The sequence below is a fragment of the Pangasianodon hypophthalmus genome, chromosome 6 (assembly GCF_027358585.1).
Source record: "Pangasianodon hypophthalmus isolate fPanHyp1 chromosome 6, fPanHyp1.pri, whole genome shotgun sequence".
NCBI classification, from domain to species: Eukaryota; Metazoa; Chordata; class Actinopteri; order Siluriformes; family Pangasiidae; genus Pangasianodon; species Pangasianodon hypophthalmus.
The window spans coordinates 10,517,265-10,540,311 of record NC_069715.1 but is presented as its reverse complement, the minus strand read 5'-3'; the positions used below and the strand labels follow the sequence as shown (position 1 = coordinate 10,540,311).

The 23,047-nt window shown below is 38.1% G+C and overlaps 1 protein-coding gene across 1 annotated transcript; it reads left to right on the top strand.

The window, feature by feature from the left end:
• Positions 1 to 2,201: 2,201 nt before the first annotated feature.
• si:dkey-246g23.4 (uncharacterized protein LOC559426 homolog) lies at positions 2,202 to 14,846 on the top strand. The gene is given in 7 exon segments (XM_053235021.1): positions 2,202 to 10,493; positions 10,496 to 10,537; positions 10,540 to 10,602; positions 11,603 to 11,627; positions 11,629 to 11,726; positions 13,120 to 13,659; positions 14,749 to 14,846. Coding segments are annotated over 7 exon segments (969 nt in total). The 5' UTR covers positions 2,202 to 10,390.
• The last annotated feature ends 8,201 nt before the right edge of the window (positions 14,847 to 23,047 follow it).

Sequence of the window (23,047 nt, the reverse complement as noted above, 5' to 3'; positions counted from 1 at the left end):
GAACTCACTGGCTGGCCCTACAACATGCAGCATTACAGTCACCAATAACATAATGTCAAAGATTCTGAGTTTTTAGGTCTTAAATATAGTAAAATAACTGCTCAGTCACTTGACCTGAACCCAGTTGAACTGCGTTTCACTTACTGGTACATCCGTAAGAACTGCAAGTTGTAGTTCAAACAGATCATGATCATCTGTTCAGTGTACTGTTAACAATTCACCCAAAATATATGTCCATTTACAGAATGTACCTTTAAGCTGACACAATGACACTAGTCAGTTTTTCCCCAAACCCAATGTGCTGTACTACAGAGCCAGAACAAGAAACTAATCACAGTCAACTCACAGCGCTAATTAACACAGATTGCACTGTAAATAAGCCTGTATTAACTAATGAGTCTGTAATGTCTGCTGATACAAGCCATTATCTGGCTACATTTTGTCATTCTATGGGCCCTTTTCACAAGAAAACGGAAGTATGTAAAATGGTTTACCAGAGAAACACCAGCATTATTATCACCTTTGCTCACAATGGAAAACTTTATCACATCATCTTTGCCAATCTTGCAAAGACTAATCTTTGAAGATGTGTCCAGAATTGTTGGAGAACACTCAGCAGTGAAGGATTCGAAGCTCAATAAAGGATATACATTCTTTGTGAAAGAATTCATTCACAGCTAAGGAAAGGTAATGTTAGCGTCAGTTAAGGTTACCTTAGCATTGATGATGAGTAGCTAGATATGTAGTTAATTGCACTTGTGTATGTATTATTTCATATTTACCACATTTCAGTTTATTTCCATTAATCAAAATGATTTAAAAAATGATAAAACTGTGGAAATGTGAAAGGGTCGATAATGCATCATTTCACTAACATTAGCTAGCTGTATTTCTACTTAATTGGAAGTAAGTAGTTGTAGTGAGAATGGTGAGTATTTTTGCTTGTTCAGTCGAGACTGAGGTGATAGTCAGACTGATGCTACCAGCCAATGAGGAGGAATGAAGAGCTACACAAACTTGAGGTTAAACTCTGACAGTTGGCTTGAGAGTCTGTCAGATTAGCTTCATTCACATAGTGAACCATTTCTACTCACAGCAGTTGCTGTGTTATTTGCCTCCTAAACTTTACTTGTGCTGATATTTCAAGCTGTTTCTTTGATCCCACTACAGTTCACAGCTCACACCACAATTCACACAGTATACAATATATGCAATATACAATAATTTACACAATAGACAGTAATTTACTGTAAACATGCAATCTTTTACAGTGAATCAGTGGCTGTTTCATATAATCATGGTCCAGTGGGCTGTTATTAGCAAGTGTAAAATGTCAGTCCAATTAAATGATACAGAGGTAGGATGTGTGAAAGGTCCTTGTTCAGGATTGCCTGGTTGTCCATATTTTTGCACTGTGAGAGGACCCGAGATGTAGTTGACATTAAATTTTGGACATTTGCCCAGTATGAGCACATACATCATGAGGTACTCGTACAGTGTGAACACTTTGTTTTGTGATTTCTGCCGTGGTGTTTAGAGATCGAGTCGTGCAGTGTGAGCAGTATTCACATCACTTATACAGTGCAATGCAGCATTTAACGCTTAATACAATAATCAGTACTGCTTTAATGAAAGTTATAAAGTACAAAGATGTTAGTTTAGTAGCTTTATACTGAAAGTGAAAATAAAGTGTCTAAAATTAGAAGCTAGGGATTGAGAGTCAGGGAATGAGAATACAACATTTCTGAAGTCAAAAACTGTTAATTTCTAACAAATCCACATTCATACCACAGCTCTGTTGAATTCTCAGCTCTGTTTGGTCAGAAGGTGTTGATTACTTTTCTTTAACAGTAGCTCTGACAGTAGTTCAGCTGCAAGGCAGATCAGGTTTCTATTAATTTGCTTATTGTAACAACTCAATCACAGGGACCTGTATGGTGGACTATCTACATAATCTAGGACATATTTTCTTTAAAAATATGAATAAATTTAAATAACACATTTTCTTTAAAAATGTGTTATTTAACAAATAAAAACATAATCTTTGATATGCTGACTTATTAAACAGGGAAGGAGTCTCCAGTGTCCACTCTTTATAGCTATATATAAACAGAAACTAACTTGTTTCATGGATGTTCCACAATGTATATGGAAATAAATGGTTAAAAATTATGACGGGTCATTAAATAATAAATTACAGATTATAATCAATTGAATTCTATTAAACCAATATCTGGTTCGTTTGGGAAGAGCAGTGTTACACGGCACGCGCCTTCTCAGGCAGATCCGCGGCCACCTGCACGGGCTTTTATACCGCGGCGCTCTCGCGCAGGTAATCAGTGTAAACGTGCAGCACCTGGTCACGCCTCTTCATAAGCCCTCCGACTGCCTCAGTGCGCGCGCGGACGCAGTTTTGTGCCAGACAGCAAAATGGCGTCGTGCTGCTCTGTTTAGCGAGTATTGCGGTTTATGCTGAGAAAAGCGAATACTGGGGTTCAGGGCTGGCTATGTTAAATATTAAGGAAAGATTTATTTCTTTCAAGCTCGGCCGAACGACAGGGCGTTTTTCTGTTATTTTCCTGCACTCTTGACAGTACCACACAAGTACTACGATGCTCAATCCTACTGAGTTAGCTCAGCGGCTAACACAACCGACCTGATTCGTGTGTCGTTTCAGAGGGAGCCGTTTTGCGGTCTGTCTCCGCACTCGGTTCCACTCCACACCGTATACTGTCCTCTTGGACAAGTGGGCCCTGCACGACTCTGTTATACATCCTAGTGCCAAGCCCCGTAACGTACAGTATAGGATTTATCAGATAACATTCAATAAATAATACGTATAACAAAATAATACGTTGAAATAGAGATACTAACTCTGAATAATGACGTATATTGTTTCTTGTGATTCTGGGCAACAAATGAATTCGCTGTGTTGGATTATCAGAAAATGCATAACATTATCCCTGTTATTATTAATTGCTTCTTTGTGTTTTAATAGATTTACAACCTATTTGATATTTTGACAATATGGTAAGTGAAATTGTAGATGTATTTTCTGCTTTTATGTTTAAATTGTTGTAAGTAGACTAGCCTTCCTAAGCTGTAGTGTGGGCCCCGCACTTGTCAGACCAAATTTGCACCCCTATGCTACACTAAACCCTGTTTTCCTTCAATACATTATTTTACAGCTTCAGTAGTTTTAATGTTTGTTTTGTTGCAGCATATGTGGGGACCCAGTAACTTAATAACTGCAGCCACAGGTTGGTGTTTATTTCAGTTTTGGTTTTTCACTCGGGTATTTGAATTTGCTTTGCTGGATATTAATACATTTTCCCTTGCACTTGCATAGTTTCACATTTATTTATTTTATTTATTTATTTAAGGCAGAGTCAGCTATGCATTTCACACTTCACCCGTGGCTAAAACCACATGTCCATTATCATGTCCATTAAAGAAACACTACTTTGCAATCTGATTGCCATTGCTGAGAATTTTAGATGCAGGTCTAACAGCATAAGCCTGTAGTACTTGTATATATGCATGCTGTATGTACATATTCTTCTTTAAGCATCGAGTCAAGTCAACTCAAGTGGCTTTTTTGTCATTTCAATCATATACAGCTAGTTAGTGAACTGAAACAATGTTCCTCCAGGACCAAGGTGCTACATAAAACAGACACAGAACTGCTGGAGACTACATATATTTACATAAATACATTACAGTGCAAACATGTGCAGACAGCACAAGACAGTACAAAACTACAAAAACAAGACAATGGGCGCAGTGAGTTACAGTGCAGTGCTGACTAGTACACGGTTCTAGTAGAAAGTGAATCGGATGACTAGTGCAAAAGAGTAACAATTAAAGTTGCTGTAATTGTAAACATAAGGAGTAGCAGCAGGGTAGAGAGTATAAAGATTATATGCAATATATAATAAATATTTGTAGCAGCAGAAATTGAATAGAGATGTGCAAAAATTGCAAAGAGGATAGAGTGATGTTCAGTTGTGTGTTTTCAGTCCAGTCTCTGAGAGCTGAGGAGTCTGATGGCTTGTGGGAAGAAACTGTTGCACAGTCTGGCCGTGAGGGCCCGAGTGCTTCGGTACTGTTTGCCAGACAGCAGGAAGGTGAAGAGTTTGTGTGAGGGGTGCATGGGGTCATCCACAATGCTGGTGGCTTTGCGGATGCAGCGTGTGGTGTAAGTGTGTGTCTCCATCTGTGATGATCACTCATATTCCACATGCAGTAGGCCATCACACTGTAACACACTGCTGAACTTCAATTTCATGAGTAGAAACATTACTGAGAAGCACTGGCAAAGTAAATAATTCATCAGACACTCTGATGTGTTTAACATATTGTATGTTACAACAGCTTAGCTTCCCTAATGGAAAGTCCAAGATGTGAAGCGCAAAATATCCCGTAGGCTAAAAAGAATAATATCAGACAAATGTCCCTTATTTTGATTGAAACTTTGATGAATCAATAAATCTCACATGCCTGCCTACTATATAATTTTTTTTATTAGAACTTAAGAGCTTGACATCCATTTTTTCATTTGGCTCCTATAGTTCTCTCATTATAGGTCTGAGAATCAGGAGCAATGGATCAATGTTGTGGGCTGAAATGACACCTGAATGAATACAGAATGAGCACATTTTGGCTCTGTGCTGCACAGATTAACCTTCAGCAAAAATTAATTGCTTTTTCCAACAGTGGCAGGCAACGGAAGAACGAAAAGTGTATTAACTATAAAATGGAAATTAAAATAAAGATTAAATGGGTCCCAAAGGTTGGTTAATTATTTGTGGCTCTACATTTATTTCACAAGTACTGTTCCCTCCTGGAGTTTAAAATTAAACATCAAATGTTATGGCTTAATTTGCTTTTTTATCATTCCAAAAGTGGAAAAGTGGTTCATATCATTTGCTTCAGTGTCTGTAACCATATCATGTTTCTTAGGCAAATGACACATGATATTAAAATGATTCCTAGATTTTCCAGGAGTTTTTCCAGGATTGTTTGCGTTATTAATCACATATTGTAGTTTAAAGTGGTGTTAATGCTAACAATAAGGATCAATCACATTAATGTAACCCACTGGTCTTGCTTCATTAAAGGTTTGGATTTGATCGATTAGAGTAACTAAACTAACTTGTGTGTGTTTGCCATTTTGGCACTGTATGTGGCAGTCTGGCAAAACCAGACAAAAAAAAAAAAATCATATTTTGGCCAAAACACCTCAACTTTAAGAGAGATATTTCACCGAAATGATGTGAAAATGTTTACATGTCTTTTTCTAAATCTTGCTTAGGCTGTCTTCCTGTAAAGATCATGTTGGGTAAAGAGCCAGTTTAACAAGCACATTGGTAAAAACAGTTGGTCTGCCTTGCTAGCTAAGTGTGATTTCCTCACACAGAGAATGTCAGGCTTTGATCAAGTTGTTGGATAGCAACATGTCATAGCAAATTGGACATAAGTCTAATCAGTTCACTTTGTAATCACTTTGTAGCTGCTGTCAAAATATCTGCGATGCTCTTGCGCTGCAGCTGTAATGGAATCATTAAAATGCAATTTTCTCAATTTTCACTTTTGGGGATAACCAGGTTTTAAAATGCTAGAACTTTACTTGTGGTTGAGATACATGCAAAAGAGAAAATTTCTTCCTGGAAAACATTCATTTCATTCAGAACCATATGTAGTACCAAATTTCACAATGTGAGAGGTTTTCCCAGGCTACTATACATATGGTTCCATCTTGGTTACATATAAATAGGGGGTAGGTAAGGAATAACACACGAGGATCTGTGCTGTTACGAAAATAATGCAGGTCAGGGTGGTGAACTGGATTATTTTCATATAACAGCACAGTCTGCAGTGTGTTATTCCACTTATACCACAGCGATTTGCCAACGATTACCATTTTCAATTTATTAATGAATAAAACATTAGGCTTTTTCACTGTTTCTAGTTACATTTAATGTTATGGAACATCCCGTTAGTTCCTGTTATTGCTTATGTTACAGCAGATATAAACAGTTGTTCACTTACTAGCCTCTCTTTTTTTCTCTCTCTTAATTAAAAAAAAAAAAAAAAAACACAGCTTGTCAAGCTTGTCATGTTACTAAGAAACCAGGAAGCATAAAGTTCTCTGTCCTGAAGACTTTCCCATGTCCAGAAGTTTTTTTTTTAAATCCGTTTATATTTGGCCTTTGAATATATGGAGCATCCACCATACAAGTCCCTCTGAATGAGCTGTTTCTATAGGTATGATAATGTATTAGAACTAGAATTAATATACTTATGATTTATGTTATAGCCAGAACTTCTGTCAGAGCCATGATGTTGAAGAAAATTAATGCACACCTCCTGATTTGAGATTTCAGCTATGCTGTGATATAAAACCTTAAGTAATTATTTTCTCAATAGCATTTATTTTATGTTTTTATGAATGTGGTTTAGAAGTCTGGATTTTGAAGTCTAATGTTGTGGTTTATGCAATACAGTGCCAAGCCGTGTTTATGAAAAGAAGTAAAAGATAAAAGGATAGCTAAGGTTACAAAATATACCATGGTTTTAAAAGAAATAAAAAGCAAGGGCCACTTGTTTTTGCCTATTAACTTGCAGGCTAATCATCCCACAGGGTCAAACGTGTTGCTAAATCATTTCTCCCAACCACACACGAAATCCTTCTCATGCACATTCTTCTATACAAGGCTCCCAGTGTACAACTTAGCACTTAAAAATGTTATACAGTGAAGTTAAACAGTCATAAGCATAGAGAATCATCCAAGGCTTTGTACTTTAGAAAAGCAACTACGCAGCTAATGCTCCTACAAAATGTCATTTACTTTGACATTTTAAAGTATTCTGGAGGGTACTGCAATGCAGTAAGTAAAACGATCCTTATTTGGCCTATGCATTTTTCTTCCGATTTAGAGATTGCCAGTTCCCACCTAAGCTAAATCTTCCCTATTGCATGACTACGACAGATCTGGGAGAAACTCATGCTTCCAGACATCTTTTCAAACAGCTGAACATGCTTAGAGTAGTGTTAACTACCCTGTTCAGTAAACACAAGCTAACAGATGGCCTCAATTAACTTGTGAAACTCTGACAAATTCCAGAGGAAGGCTATACCTTCCCACCCAGAGCAGGGCCAATTGTGCTCACTTGGCTATGGATGGCTGTGGCATCATTGGGACCTGAACTTGCTGGGATTTAATTTTCTCTCAATAAGGTGAAGCCTTAGAGAGTTACACCACGGAAAGCCCCCTGTGCTTTTGTAGAGTGTACTGCAAGCCATTTGTTTTGTCAACCTAAGTTAAATGTTCAAGCCCAGCCTCATCAGGATCAGTGTCATAGAGCTCTGAAACAAGTTCTGAATAATGAAGCAATTCAGTGTTACGTTCTGCACGCAAGAGGGGTTCAACACAGCACATTTTTACTGATGTGTTCTCTGTGATATTTTTTTGTGATATCTAAATCAGAATTAAACCAGTTAGAGTTCTGCATATTGTCTACACCTCCAATTTTTTTTAATCTCTTTCTATTGTTCTTGAATAAGGTGCTCTACTGTACATCAGATGTTCACTTGCTCCCACAGTAAGTCAGTGTGTGATGTCTTATGGAAAGTGTCCTAACCTTTATTCTATAGAATCACTCTCAGATTACTTCCATATGTCCAGAGCTGATCAGAAGCTGTTCAATGTGAATGTTGATTTCATTAATGTTAATGGGATTTAATTTTACAAGGTTTGATTTTTAGGATCAGGATTAGCTCAGTTTGATGAACTAGCCAGCATTACAGTGTTTCCAGAATGGTCTGAGAATGAAGTTTTGTTTGCATTATCCTCATTGTATTTTTGTATATTTGCCTGTCACAGAGAGAGTTATGTTGGAGTGTGTGGTTGAAGACAAAATCCCCAGATGCATCAGTAAGGACAGGAAAGTTTTGTCCAATAATTTTTGCAGATCTTCGAATGATTACAGGGATAATTTCAGTTCGGTGACTAGGTTTTAATTAAACAAATGTTGGATCTTACTTCCAGGAAGTCCTCTGAATGTTTATAGAGCTTGCTGTTTCCACTATATATTCAATGTGACATCGTGAAGTATTAATAATACAGTGAATTTAAAAAAAAATCCTAAAATCAATCTTTTCCTTTTTTTTAGAATTAGGGTAGAGTATTCTTCCAGCAGTACTAGGAGCACCATGGTCAGGACTATTAGACTGTTAGTTGAGAAATACAGTTGTGAAAAATGAGAGACCAACCTTTCTATCCATACTGGATAGAAGGTCAATTTCATCTTCCCTATATATACCCTATTTGAGGCAACAAAACTGAATATCAAAAATTAAGGGGAAAAAACAAGGAAAATAAAACAGAAATAAGCAGAATGACCTATGTGTCCCCACTACTATACATTCCCTTATTCTTTTGATTGTGGAAACGGAGTTCATATGCATAAGTGCTACACAGTTGTTGGAGGGAAAAATTCACCTCCAGTGATACATTGCTCTTTAGCCAGCTGTCAACAGCTGGTACTTGTATGCTAGGATAAATAATAGGTGGAAAAATCCCTAGTGTTCTGGAAACTAAACAAAAAAAAGCTTTGGATAGGAAGCTGCTAAACAAAAGAAGCTTTGGAGAAGGATCTGTTATGGTTACCACTTAGGTAAATTTAGGATGCCAACATAACAACCAGGCATGGAGCAGATGATGTAAATTATATTACTCATGCGACACAAGGGTTTTTACAAAGAGAAATCTCACATCTGAATTTAAAAATAACAGTTGTGACTGTTGGGCTTTGTTTACTTAACATGATTGTATGTTTCTTTACAGTTCTATTTTTGATCGTAACTCTTTGGAGGCGGTCGTTTGTTAATTAGCATTTGCTGATTATCAGTGGAAAAGACTAGAGTGTATTCGTTTTAGCCAGTGGTGGAACTTTGTCAAAATGGGCCTCCGCGCAATCATTACATTTTGGCCCCAATTATGCTGCCTTTCCAAATACAGTATTTGCATGCATATCCTCCACACCCTTAGTATTTCATAAACAGCCGGGGCTGAACTGGTAGCCCTGTTATGGCCAGCAGCAACCTACTGTCTACACCTGCTTAACATAACCTAACATTATCATAGCAAAGCAGAAAACAAACATGGGCACTAAGCAATAAGTCATTCACAAAGCAGATGACATTAGCACCCACTGCACTATTTTAGCAGTGCATTGCTATATGCAAATACAACTTTGCCCTGTCCAACACTTTCTTTTCACCATTGCGCTTCTTTGTAGGTTTACAAAAGGTAGTCTGAGACTTTTCGCAGTAAGCTGGTGGCTGCTGCACTGTTAGAACTGAATAACTCTGAACAAAGGAAAGCTATGAAATTAACTTCTAAATAAACTTCAGGAAATTAGACATATCCTATTGAATATATTGTACATTTTCCAGACCTTCTAGATCACTACTGGAATGCATTAACAACATAAAGTTAATGTATTATGTGTAATAGAATAGTGTATTGTAGCTATGAAGTTGATTTACTTTCATTCTCTACATCTAAAAGGTAGAATGAACTAGCTAGAATGGCTAAATGGAGTAATTTAACCATTGGATTACATTACATTACATTATTGTACTGTATTAGTTACTGTATTGTTTTAGTAGTTATTGTACTGTCTTGTGCTGTTTACACACATTTGCATGTGCACTTTATGTAGTAATGTGTAGTCTCTTGTAGTTCTGTGTTTTATGTAGCACCGTGGTCCTGGAGGAATGTTGTTTCGTTTCACTGTGTACTAACTAGCTGTATATGGTTGAAATCACAATAAAGCCACTTGACTTGATTTAACTTGACATCTGGGTCGTTGGTCCTGGTTCCAGTGTATAAAGGTCTGAACTGTGGTAGTTCCGCCCCTGCTTTTAGCTCTTCAGCAGCAATACAAGAACTAAATATCTACCAACCAGAAGGTGGAAGAAGGACCAGAAGAAGGTGCAAGGTAGTTGCAGGAAGAACAGAGGGAGCAGCCACTAATCACAAAAGCCAGATTAAGTGCTAGTATACATGAGGCATATAAGCAATCAGTCAAGGTACAGTCAACATATTCACAGTACACAATAATAACCACTAATCAATGGTCAGTGCAGTAGTAGGGAAATGTCATGGTAAAAAAGAAAGCCTGGATAGACCCACATACACAGACTCAGCATGAGAGCAAGGACTGCTGCAGTTTTGGTTATTTAGTCAGTTATTGAGTTGCATGTTTGTAAATCTGTTGACACTCTCTGTTTGCAGTGTAATGAATAATGTAATGAATATCCTATGCTGAACAGTTTCTTCTAGAAGCCTGATGATCCAGTGCATACTTCTCACTATCTGAGATGGAGTCTGTGGTGAAGAAGCATGGGGCTGCTGGGCCCATACGTCCTCCTGATGGTGGATACGGCTGGTTCATTGTGCAATCTGCCTTTCTTGTGTTTGGGCTGATATGATAAAGTCTTTTGAGTCATTTTACATGGAAATTTACCACCAACTACAGCAGCAGGCAGCTAATGGATTACATCCATCTCTGTAGCAACTGTACACATCGGAGGTATGCTTTAGTCATTCAACCATATCAGAATTCGTTAGGGAATAAACCAGAGAGAAAGAATGTTTGTGTGGTGCTGGATTGTGGGTGAGAATGTGTGTAAATCACGCACATTAAGTCAGTCTTAATTTAGTCGTGTCTATACTTAGGTCTGCTCTCTTGAGCTAAAAACATTCAAGCTGATGTTTCTTAAATGAATGCTGTGATTCTGATGTGTCCAGAGAAACTGCACGTTTGCATTTTCATGAGAACACCTGTGTCTTTTACCACCAGAGGGCAGCTGCTGATTAAAATTCTCACCCAACTTAGCATGAATCTCTTGTGGCCTTGCAGAGACTGATTAGTATTTCATAAGAGCAAACTCCACAAATGTCAAGACGTGCTTCTGTACAAACCTTTCATCACATGCCATCTTGACAATCTGTGAACTACAGTGTGATTTGTGCACTAAGCATCACTTGTAATCTCTTGACATTTGTGGAAGTCATGTTCCTCAGAAGTAACGTCAAACAAAGTTCAGCTGATCAAAGTGCAGCAAAGCAAAAGTCTATAAATAAGAAATGATTTCTCATATTCCTTCCCCTGCGCTCCGTATATTTGATTTTATGTTCTGTCAGTCTTTTGTAGCTTCTTGGGGTACAGTATTTCAATTCAATTTTACTTGTATAGCACTTATAACAATAGACGTTTGCACAAAGCACCATTACAGAAATCAGGATGTAGATTTAGATTCAGAATGGGCAAGCTAATGGCAACAGTGGCAAGCAAAAACCCCCTGAGACAACATGAGGAAGAAAGACTCCAAAGGGAACCCATCCTCTTCTGGGTGACACCGGATAGTGGAATTATAAATCATTATTTGTCTATAAATACACCGTAAAATCAGTCAGTATTAAGTGTGTTGAAAGGATGTTCAGTAGGATCATATTGTGAATAAGAGTGCTTGGATGAGCACAGGACAGTCTTTATGATAGGAAAGGTGTTTCCTGTGTTTCTGATTCAGCTCCAGTTGGCTCTGCATTCGGCGCATGTCATGCTGGGAGGACTGCTGAGCAGTGTGAGCATGGTGGCTGGACCATACACTTAAAATCTGTTCCAGTTTTACATCACTATGGGCTTTCTGACAGGTAAAAGGACTGCCACTGAGAAACATCTCACTATCTGACTTATCTCTCTTTTTCTCTCCTTAGGCCTGCTATTTACTTTTGCGTTATTGAATTTCTTCACTTTGACATTCAGAGTGCCGGGCAGAAATCACCCCTGCCGCAAGCCTGTGTAATGTTTTGTTTTAATTAAATAGTCACATTGGCGTGGTTCATTCTTAACTCCACTCACCAGACCAAAAAGTGTTGGTTGAAGAAATACTACAATGTACAAGCGTTCTTTCTAGTGACATGCACCTACTCTCCCTGTTCACTCATGATGGTACAGCTGACACCACACTGATAGAGTAGATATCAGCAGCAGTGAATAAGCCCATAGAGAGGAGAGAATGGATCTGGTAGTGTGGTGTGCAGCTAATAATTCAACCAGGGAGGTCACGACTAATTTCCAAGAGCATGAAAGGTGTCAATGGAATTGATGCAGAAACATGAAATTCCTGGGTACCTGCATCACCAGTGACCTGAACTGATTCAGTATGGTCCATTACATACAACAATATAATAATAAAAAAAGCTGAACAATGATAAATAATAACAAAACAAAAAAAAAAAAAAGCTGAACAATGACTACACTCTGCTGTCTGATAAATTCAGAATGGGAGCCCTAGTCCTCAACTATACATAGCCTTCAGTGGCATCATCATATGGTAGGGCTACCACTTTAAAGCTCTTCAGAGCATAGAGAATATTGCCCAGATCTTTACAGACAGCAAATTTCCTCTATACACAACATTTTCAACAAATGCTGCACACAGAATTATTAAAGTTCTCAGTCATCCTTCCCACTCTTTCTTTGATGTTAGAGATATAATAGCATCTCCATGCACTAAAAGAGTTTCTTTTTACTGCCTATATAGAACTTTCATGATTAATATTGCAGAGGAATTTTTGAACCACTTGCTTTTTCACTATGCACTTTAGTGTTGGCCAGGCTGGGGCTGGGGGAAGTGGGAATTAGTGTTTTGCTTCGCTTACCAGCCTTTCTTATATCATTAATGGCTTCTGTGTACCTCTATCGCAGGTAACATATTTGTTATTCATATATGACATGATTTCGATTCATATTTATGAATCGAAATCATGTCATATCATGTGAAAGGCTGTGGTTTACACCCCTACTATGCACTTTTGCTGTATAAAAGTATTAGTGTTTATGCACTTTAGATGTGTATACGTCTTTCTTTATTTCTATATTAAGTAAATTCTATATTATCTCTGTCTGTTACTGCTGCTTTGAAGCTTCCTTCCTGAATAATGGCAATGTATTGTATCTGTTGCCCATTTATGACAGCTATGACCCCAAACTTAAACTGTCTTTTTCTCTGATACAGTGCCTGCTTTACTCAGTTCTCTACAGGTTTTAGCTATGCTCTGACCTGGACCCCCACTGTAACCATGCTGGGCTGCTATTTTGAGAAGCAGCGGCCTGTTGCCAAAGCTCTCTCCAGCGCAGGTGAATGAATCGTCACTTTCCTCTTCACAACTTTCTTCCAATTCCTGGTAGACAATTATTCCTGGAGGGGTGCCATGCTAGTGTTGGGAGCTGTGCAGCTGCACCTGTGTGTATGTAGCAGAGTGTGGAGGCCACTCACTGTCGTCTCTGATGAGCTTTCAACACATCCAAGTAGACTCAAGCTACAGTTCCTCTCCCAAATACACCATGAACCACAGGAGGCTCCTGATCAGAGTCCTGACTCACGAACAAAATCCAGCAGTAAACCAGAAGCCCTAAGGAGCAAGATTCAACACTACGTGGACTACACATTAATTGCCAACCCTCGCTTCACGGTTTACTCAATGTTTGGTTTGTTTGCAGCGCTCGGATTCTTTGCTCCTGCTCTCTTCCTTGTATGTTATGCACACACACACATACATTATATATATATATATATATATATATATATATATATATATATATATATATATATATATATATAAACTGACATTTTTTTTATTTTGTCTAATCAAGGGCAGTCTATTGAAGTGCAGTCATGACTGTAATAGCAGCAGTATTGCCTTCAAAGCTTCTCACTGAATAAAAATACTGCTCAGCTTATCAGGATTTAAACTATGCTCAATATGACTTAGAATGCAGAAAGAAAAGCGCCTTTACCCAGAGTCAGTCAAATACCATTTCTCCCTCTCCCTCTCTGACATGGCTGTGTTAATTTCATGCATTATTGGTTACCGGATAAATGGTCTTTCTTATCCTTTGTCATAGCTGTTCCTAACACAAATTTATGGCTTGTTTTATAGAGTGTAACGCTCCCCAAGTCCTCTGTATGCAATATGTGCCCTCACTAGCAAAACAATATTCTGACAATATATCACAAGAGCATGACAATGGCACCAAATCAATCAAAGTGGTAGCGAGAAATAGCACTGCATGCTGTGGCAGCAATCATTTGTGGCAAAGCTTTGTGCCTGCTAAACAGTGCTAAACTTGTGTAATTTAAAAAAAAAAAAAGAATTCCACGCTAAAAGCATTTGCACTCTTCTGAAATGATCTGTGCAGTTATGCAGGAAATTAGTTTGTCTAGATGCTAACATTAATCCACTCATTGACTCTCAGGCTGTCATTTTGAATATAAAAATCTTGTCAATACATTATGAAATATACACATTCAAATAAACTTCTGTATAGCTTGCTAAGATTAAACAAGAATCAGAAAGCCAGTGACTTTATGCAAGCTGTGCACTAATGCTCTCAAATTAGCATTCAGCGTGAAGCTGCACATACCGTGCAGCAAGGAAAAGTGTGCTAAATTAGGATCCAGTGTGCATGCTAATCTCTTTATTGTGATTTTACTCTTTAGCTGGTTTAATGCACAATGAATTTTGAACACTGCTTGAATGATACATTAAAAATGTCACCTCTCTGTATCCAGGAGTCTTCATAGACAAAAGTGGCAGCTATAGTACAAGCTTTCTGATGGCAGGCAGTGCTCTTATAATCTCTGCACTCTTCCTGCTCTTGCTGTATCAGATCACCAGGATGCCATGTGGCACAAAAAATACGAAAAACCTTCCTCAGCTAAGAGAGAATTTAAAAAACAAGAAGGAATGCTTGGAGTCAAATGGTAATGTAGGAAGTACTGATTTCAATTTTTGCAGTATACTGTGACTGACTGTAATTACTACTGTAATTATGACTGTGAATTAATATGACATGTGCATCAGCCTCACTGTGTGTGATGGTGTCCCTATGAGAGTTCCCTGAAGGAAGTTAAGTAGCAATTTGACTTGTGTCACTTGTTATACACTCACAGAACACTTTATTAAGAACACTATACTAATATTGAGTAGGGCCTCCCTTTGCTCTCAGAACAGCCTCAATTCTTCATGGCATGGATTCCACAAGATGTTGGAAACATTCCAGAATTTCAGATTCTGGTCCTTGTTGACATGATCATTTGTGTGCTTTAATGCCGTGAATTTCCCGCTCTAGTATACCCCAAATGTGTTCTATTGGATTCAGATCCAGTAACTGGGAAGGCCATTGGAGAACACTGAACTCATTGTCGTGTTCATGAGATGACTTTTGCTTTGTGAGAGGGTACATTATCGTGCTGGAAGTAGCCATTAGAAGATGGGGAAATTGTGGTCATGAATGGATGCACATGGTCAGCAGCAATACTCAAATAGGCTGTGGCATTCAAGCCATGACTGATTAGTATTAAAGGGTCCAAGAAAGCAAGAAAACATTCCCGACATCATTACACCACCTCCACCAGCCAGGAGCGTTGACACAAGGCAGGTTGGGTTCATGGATTCATGCTGCTGGCGCCAAATTCTGACCCTACCATCTGTGTGCCTCAGATGAAATCGAGATTCATCAGACCAGGCTACATTTCTCCAGTCTTCAAATGTCCAGTTTTGGTGAGCTTGTGCCCACTGCAGCCTCAGCTTTCTGTTCTTGGGTGACAGAAATTGAACCTAACGTGCTCTTCTGTTGTTGTAGCCCATCCGTCTCAAGGTTCAAAACGTTGTGCATTCTGAGATGCTTTACTGCTCACCACAATTGTACAGAGCGGTTATCTGAGTTACTGTAGCCTTTTTGTCAGCTTGAACCAGTCTGGCTATTTTGCCAGCATCTGACCACATGCTGCAAAATGCCCACTGTTCAATTAACACCTATAGCGTTTATACAAATGAACACAAAACTGAGGTGTTAATTAAACACAGTAAGAATTTAATCGATGGAGGAGGTGATAATTCAGCAATGAGGAAGTGGAAACAAACAGTGTTCTACCATTTTATAGCCTTAGAAAAAAAGTGATTAAAGGTATCTTTGGATAGTTAAGTTCTTCTACATTTACATTTAAAGCACATTAATACTTTTTTCTCCAGAGCGTATCCTAGAGTACAGTGTCTATAAATACTATCAAGCTAAATCCCTGTTAGAGAGGAGTTGATACAGCAACAAAACACACAAGTCATTTTTAAGTGCTCATTTAAGTGCTAAAGAGGTCCTACTTGAAACCCTCTCTGACAGAATAGAGTAACCTTCTGCTGGAAAATACGGAACATTAACTGTTTTTCAGTTGTCCATTTTGCAGTCATATAATCTGCATAAGAATTGAAACTTGTGTGTTAAAACTATAACTTAAAAGTCTTACTGTGTGCAGTAAGACATGATTTCTTTTTTTTTTTCAGAGCCTGGTATTTGGAAAGGTATCCTTGGTACATTCTCAATTTAAGATCATATTCAATAAAACAAAAAATCTTGGTCTTTCTCTCTAAATGTCTGGCTTTGAGAGCATCCAAGGTTTCAATCTAGAACCCTTTTAACTGATAAAAAACCTTTGACTATACAATGAACCTTTAAAGAACTCCTCAAACTGAAGAATCCTTTAGTTTTTCTAAGAGTGCACAAAACCTCAAACTGTTTGAGTTTTGATTCATTTGCAGTAAGGATTGGGGCAGGTAGAGTTTTAGGCACGAATCCTCTTTAGGAGGAGGAATGCTCTTTCTGATTGCCCTCTAGTGCTGATCTAGGGGTAAGCACTCAGTAGCTTTCTGTACTGAAATCAAACTAGTGCTGCTACTTCCATTAACTGTATCTAACCTGTGCTGGTTACAGTGAGCATGGAGTAATCGTTTATAACAATTTTCCTAAAGATAAATGGTCTCAATAATCGAATTATGTAAAATGTTTTTTCGAGGCCTGACGCTAATGCACTCTGTACTAAGTGCTATTTCTCAGACACATAAGCCACACATGTTTCTTGTTTATTCTGTGTTATGAAAGAGGATTCAGCCTCTCAAAGCAAAGTCATTTGTACAGGATATCAAAGCATACTTTTGAAGCTAAGTCTATAAGAGAATATCTTTTCCCAACATCTGATGGTTTGTGGGTTTTTTCGTGGTCTTCACAGATAAGTGACTTTTAAACTGGAAAATATCTGCAGGCTTACGATAGAAATCTTACTCCTGGAATAATATAAATAGGTTCGGCTTCATCACCTCTATAAATCTTGGAACATAAATGATGCACTGAGGCTTGGCTTTAGTAAGCAGATTTACAAACAAAAGTCCTGCAGTCGCCAAACAAATATATTTTCCATGCCTCTCTCTCTCTCTCTCTCTCTCTCTCTCTCTCTCTCTCTCTCTCTCTCAAACACACATGCATCCACTCACATTATACAGCAGAAACATTGATCCAGTCTCACTCTTTTGTATATTACATCAGGAGTTCTCAAGCCTTTTAGAGCCAGCGAACGCTTTAACTGTAAAATACATCTCACAGATTTATTTTATGAATATATTCCAAATATTTCCAAATATATTAGGCACATAGTTCAAATACTATTCTGGTAATATTATATATAAAGTAATATTATAGTAAAGTACTTGTACAGTAACATTATGACTATTTATCAGAGCCTGAGAGCCTTTAATCTTCCACCAACAGAACACATTAGCTCCAAGCTGAAATTATTTTTAGGCTGACTTGTTTTTTTGAGTTACTGAGGTCTGGATTAAACCCATGCAAATTCAAGTGACCAGTCAAAAAGGCTAATATCTATATGAATCCAATAATAAATATATCTTTGGTAAATAACTTTGGTAATTGTGGATTGTGATTTACTGTAACAAAATAAAAAATCGTGGACCCTCTGCTATGCTTCATGAACCCCACATTGGCCTTTCATTTAGTGTCTCAGTTTATTGTTCAGTTATTCATCTCAAAGCATATTAATCAGTAACTACTAGGAATTACTCAGTAACTACACAGAAACCAAACACAAAGATGTGAGTTAGAGTATGAAACGTAAGTCTGGATTCTCTAATAAGTCCTGAGAGTTTTAGGGGTTGAGTGTCATTATTAAGTTCGCTTGTGGGTGTGGAGTCACCTGCTGAATGATGATACAGCTCCCCAGGTATCAATAACATGTTAGATCTCCCCTTAAAGGGGATTTTTTGACAGAAGCAATAAAGATGCACAGTCTCTCTCTGTCTCTCTCTTTCTATCTCTCTCTCTCTCACACACACACACACACACCACTTAGAGAAGGAGGAGTACCCTCCTATTATCAGATAAAATGCGAAAAACAAGATCAAACAAAATTGCCCCCACATTTCCGTCCTCACATCTAAAGATCCTGTTCCGGGGGGAAAAAAACAAAAAGCTTTTAGTCCTTTGAACCGTTTAGCCTTCAATCAACCCTTTGCTTCTTGGCCTCTTACCTGCGGTTTGTGACTCTAAACAAATTAAATGTGCTTTCACATTGCCATATGTAAATGAGAAGTCATTCTTAAGCTAGTTTGATTATTGATATCTAATCTTACACACCAAAGTCGAGATCTAAGTTAACAGTGTCATGTTTCTCTCATGTTGCCATACACAACATGACAGTGCCTAGAAGCTTCCTAACAAAATCATTTCTCATGTCAAAGCAGATGTGGTTGTTTAGTTCTGTCTTTTTTGCCATCCAAGGAACTGAGAAACAGTTTGACACGCAAGGCGTGCAGTGCCGCCTGAATGTATCCTGAGCCACTTTTTTCTGATGAACTTGCACGGACTCTGACCCCTTTGAAGTTCCTAATTGGAACCAGTTGATTGAGCACAGCTAAATGGCTCCATAGGATCCTCACTGCATATGCCAGTCTTAAACTCTCTCCTTTAAGCCTGGCCCCCTAAATATGACCCCAAGGGTGGACTCCCTGCCAGCTTGGCCCCATGGAAGCAGCCAAATGTTTTCTGTGTGACCTCGCTCACATGGGTCATGGTGTGGAATTCATCTTGGCCATAATTCAAAGAGTGTGAACTGAGAGTGTGTGGGTGAGGGATTAAGTGATAGAATACAGTAATAGTGCTGTAGCTTAGAGTAAAACGATCAACAGGAGAGGCTTCGCTGATAACCACTGGAAGGTCAAATAACGAAGGACACCATCAGACCACCAGGATGGAGAGAAAATCAGAAATAGGAACCCTGCTGAGCAAAAGAGTGAAGTTAAAAATGAAAGAAAAAATCAATTCCAAGAGAAGGGAAGTCTCAGCAGGGTACATTCTCTTTATCTCTTCCCTTTCTTTCTATTTTTTTAACTCTTCTCTCTGCACCTGAGGTAGCTAGGTGGCGCTGATTAGAGCAGATGAAGGAATATTGCCTAATTCGGAATGATAGGGACAGCTGTAGGAGGTTAGGATAATGAGCTCTTAGTGGGACACAGACTCACAGGCCTGGGCTGCTGTAAAGCTAAACTGCATTTCAAACACTTTTCTCAGGCTAAATGGACAAAACCTAAACAAATGAAGACTGTTAGGGGTATGTCACATTATTTCAGTGCTACTTTCATGGAACAAAATGTACAGTACTGTGCAACAATCTATATGCTCTATATAACAAATCTATATATTATTTGTATATTATATTATTTCATTATTCTGAAAGCATCTTAGCTTTACACTTTATAGAATTTCTTTACGTAAACAGCCTTATATAGACTATTCTTCTACACGGGAGATCCCATGATTGGGGTGCCATTCATGTCCCACTAATATTACAAATGATTTTAAGTAAGGTAAAGGTAAAAGACATTTTAAATATAGGCATTTGCATATTTAAGATACTGTATATTTAAGATATATAATGTAAAACAATAATAAAACCTACAGTATATGGCCAAAGGTTTGTGGACACCTAACCATCACACCAATGTGTGCTTGCTGAGCATCCCATTCCAGACCCCTGTTCTGTTATAATAACCTCCACTCTTTTGGGAAGGCTTTCCTCTAGATTTTGAAGCATTAGCACAAGAGCATTAGTGAGGTCAGGCACTGATGTCGGGTGAGGAGGCCTGAGGCACAGTCAGCATTCCGGTTTATCCCAAAGGTATTCAGTGGGGTTGAGCTCAGGGATCTGTGCAGGCCACTCGAGTTCTTCTACTCCAACTTTGGCAAACCATGTCTTCATGGACTCCACCTTTGTGCACAGGGGCATTGCCAAGGTGGAACAAGTTCGGACTCCTGAAGGGAAATTGTAAAACTACAGCATACAAAGGCATCCTATACAATTGTGTGCTTCCATCTTTGTGGCAACAGTTTGGGGAAGAACCACATATAGGTGTGATGGTCTGGTGTCCACAAACTTTTGGCCATGATATACTGTATCTACAGCACCTTCTCCTTGAAATAAAATAATTAAAATACTTCAAAAATCTTATTATTAATGCGTGAATCCACTTAGCATCTCGTACATCTCGTTTGCTGAAGATCATGAGAAGAAGAAAAGTAAGTACTCTCATTGTTCTTTTTTCTTTATTTTCAATGATATTGTGATGTGAACTGATGAGACCACTTTGAAAAGACAGCACTGTTACCCAAATTGTAAATTGAAAGATAATTATTAATAAAAAGAAATGAATCATTAGAATGTCCTTAATGTCCTTATGCCATTAACATGGATGCTAGTTGTGTATTTGCTAATTGTACACTAAAAATGCAACCCTGTTACTTTCAAACTGGTTACTCATTTAAGAGCAAATTGTCAGTAAAGAAACATTGTAAAATATATATTTTAACACATTTTCAAATGTTTAAATGCATGTTTTCTTAGATTCATTATTGAGAGTAATTTTAAAAAGTTTCATAGTTTTTAATAGTTGTCAAATCATTTAGCCCCAATTGCTAAGTCAGTGGTATATTTAGAGTTCAGACGTAATATAAACGTTCATAAACGTAGAAATCCTTTGCATTTCACATACACACCTGCCAGGATTCATAGAACTTACACCAGTAATGCCTACACGCTGCAGATATTTATTTCAAAATGACCCACAGACAGTGAAATGAATGAAGGATAAACGAGAGACTCTGATGGGCATGCAGCATTTTTTCCATTATCATCAGAACATCCTCACTCACAGATTTATCTCTCTCTAAAGAAAGCTGAATGGCGCCGGGCCTTTTGTTTCCTTTATCAAGGTGTAGATCATGAAGCTTATTCGCACACGTGAGGCAGATAAACTCGCAGGTTTAAACAAATGCACTCGAGCTGAGGGCAATCACTTACTGTCCTGCACTGCATTCTGCTACACGTCTGCAAACCTGTGGTGTAGAAATCAGTTAGCAATGAAGCCATCTTACAAGAATAGCACATACTGTATGCTGTCGCAATTTTTCAGTGTGTTAAAAACAACTGTAAAGATAATACGTTAAATATGAAGTGATATATCAGATGTTGACTACTGTAAAGAAATAATGTAACATTTTAATTAAAATATTAATTTGTGGCTTCAATATGTTATTTTGTCACCAAATCTTATAAAAAAAAAAAATCACCATTCCACCTCAGCACATTTAACATACAAGCAGCAGTAAAACTTTATAGTAAAGTAGCCTATATAAGGCTGCTTACTTTGTATTTTCTGCTGCACATGTAAAGAAATTCTATAAAGTGTAAAGCAAAGATGCTTCCAAAAATAATAAAATGATATAACACTCTAAAAATAATATATATTTTTACATAATATATATTTATACAGGGGGCATGGTGGCTTAGTTGTTAGCACTGTTGCCTTGCACCAGTTTCCTGCCTCCACCCTGTGTGCACGGAGCTTGCGTGTTCTCCCCGTGCTTCGGTGGTTTCCTCCGGGTACTCCGGTTTCCTCCCCTAGTCCAAAGACATGCATTGTAGGCTGATTGGCATTTCTGAATTGTCTGTAGTGTGTCAGTGTGTGTGTGTGATTGTGCCCTGCAATGGGTTGGCACCCTGTCCAAGGTGTCCCCCACCGTGTGCCCCAAGTCCTCTGAAATAGGCTCTAGGTTACCTGGTGACCCTGTGTAGGATAAGCAGTACAGAGAACGGATGGGTGGATGGATGGATGGATGGATGGATATATTTACACACATGCTCCTTCCCACACAGATGCTCTGGAATGAGAAAATGGTTTATAGAAGCACTATCACTTAACCATTCAAGCCACCAATTACATTCATATGTCTAACATTTCATGCCAACTCTTATGGTCATATGGTTCACTTCTGTTCAGCAGATGTTGCTGACTGTTCAGAGCAGAAAAAGGGTGTGTTGGAATTCAGAGAAAACCATTGAGCCTTCACATCTCCATATTCAGACCCAACACATCAATTCAACACATCAATGCTAATGGGTTTGTATTCATAATCATCATCATGTTGAGTAAAAGGCTGACCTGACCATCTGGTTGAGTCCAGCTAGAGCACCAGCATGTTGGGAACATGGGAATGCTGCAGAACTTCTCTGAAAGCAGAGACACACCCATTCTTCTGAGAAAACTACCTCTGTTCAAAGACATTTTTGTCTCTCTCTCTCTCTCTGTGTTTGTTCATTATTAACAATACTAATCATTACTAATCAATACCACAACATGAATAATGAGAGGGCTTAATTTGTTTGGTTTGTGTGCACATTTTTTTTCATTCTTTCTAGTAACAAATTCAAATAACCACATGCAACAAAAGTACATATTCCCTATGTGTGTACAAACAAGTTTGCTTCTTGAGCCCTTTTTTTGTATGTGCAATGCGAGATATTTTTAACTTAGCCCTTTTTACCTTTAAAAAGAAGTCTGTGTTTAGGAACGCAATTACAAACATGTCGTTTTGCCATCTGCTAATGCTAATTAAAGCAAAATCGAATTGATCTGTCTTCTCTGATCATTGCTGGAAAGGGTATTGTTATTAACCATGCTGTGCAATTTGATTGAAATGCATGCAGTGACATTTTTCATCCACTGAGCTGTTCATATTGAAAAGGCATGCTCATGGTAGAGCTTCCTCACTGTGAGAGTAATACACATCT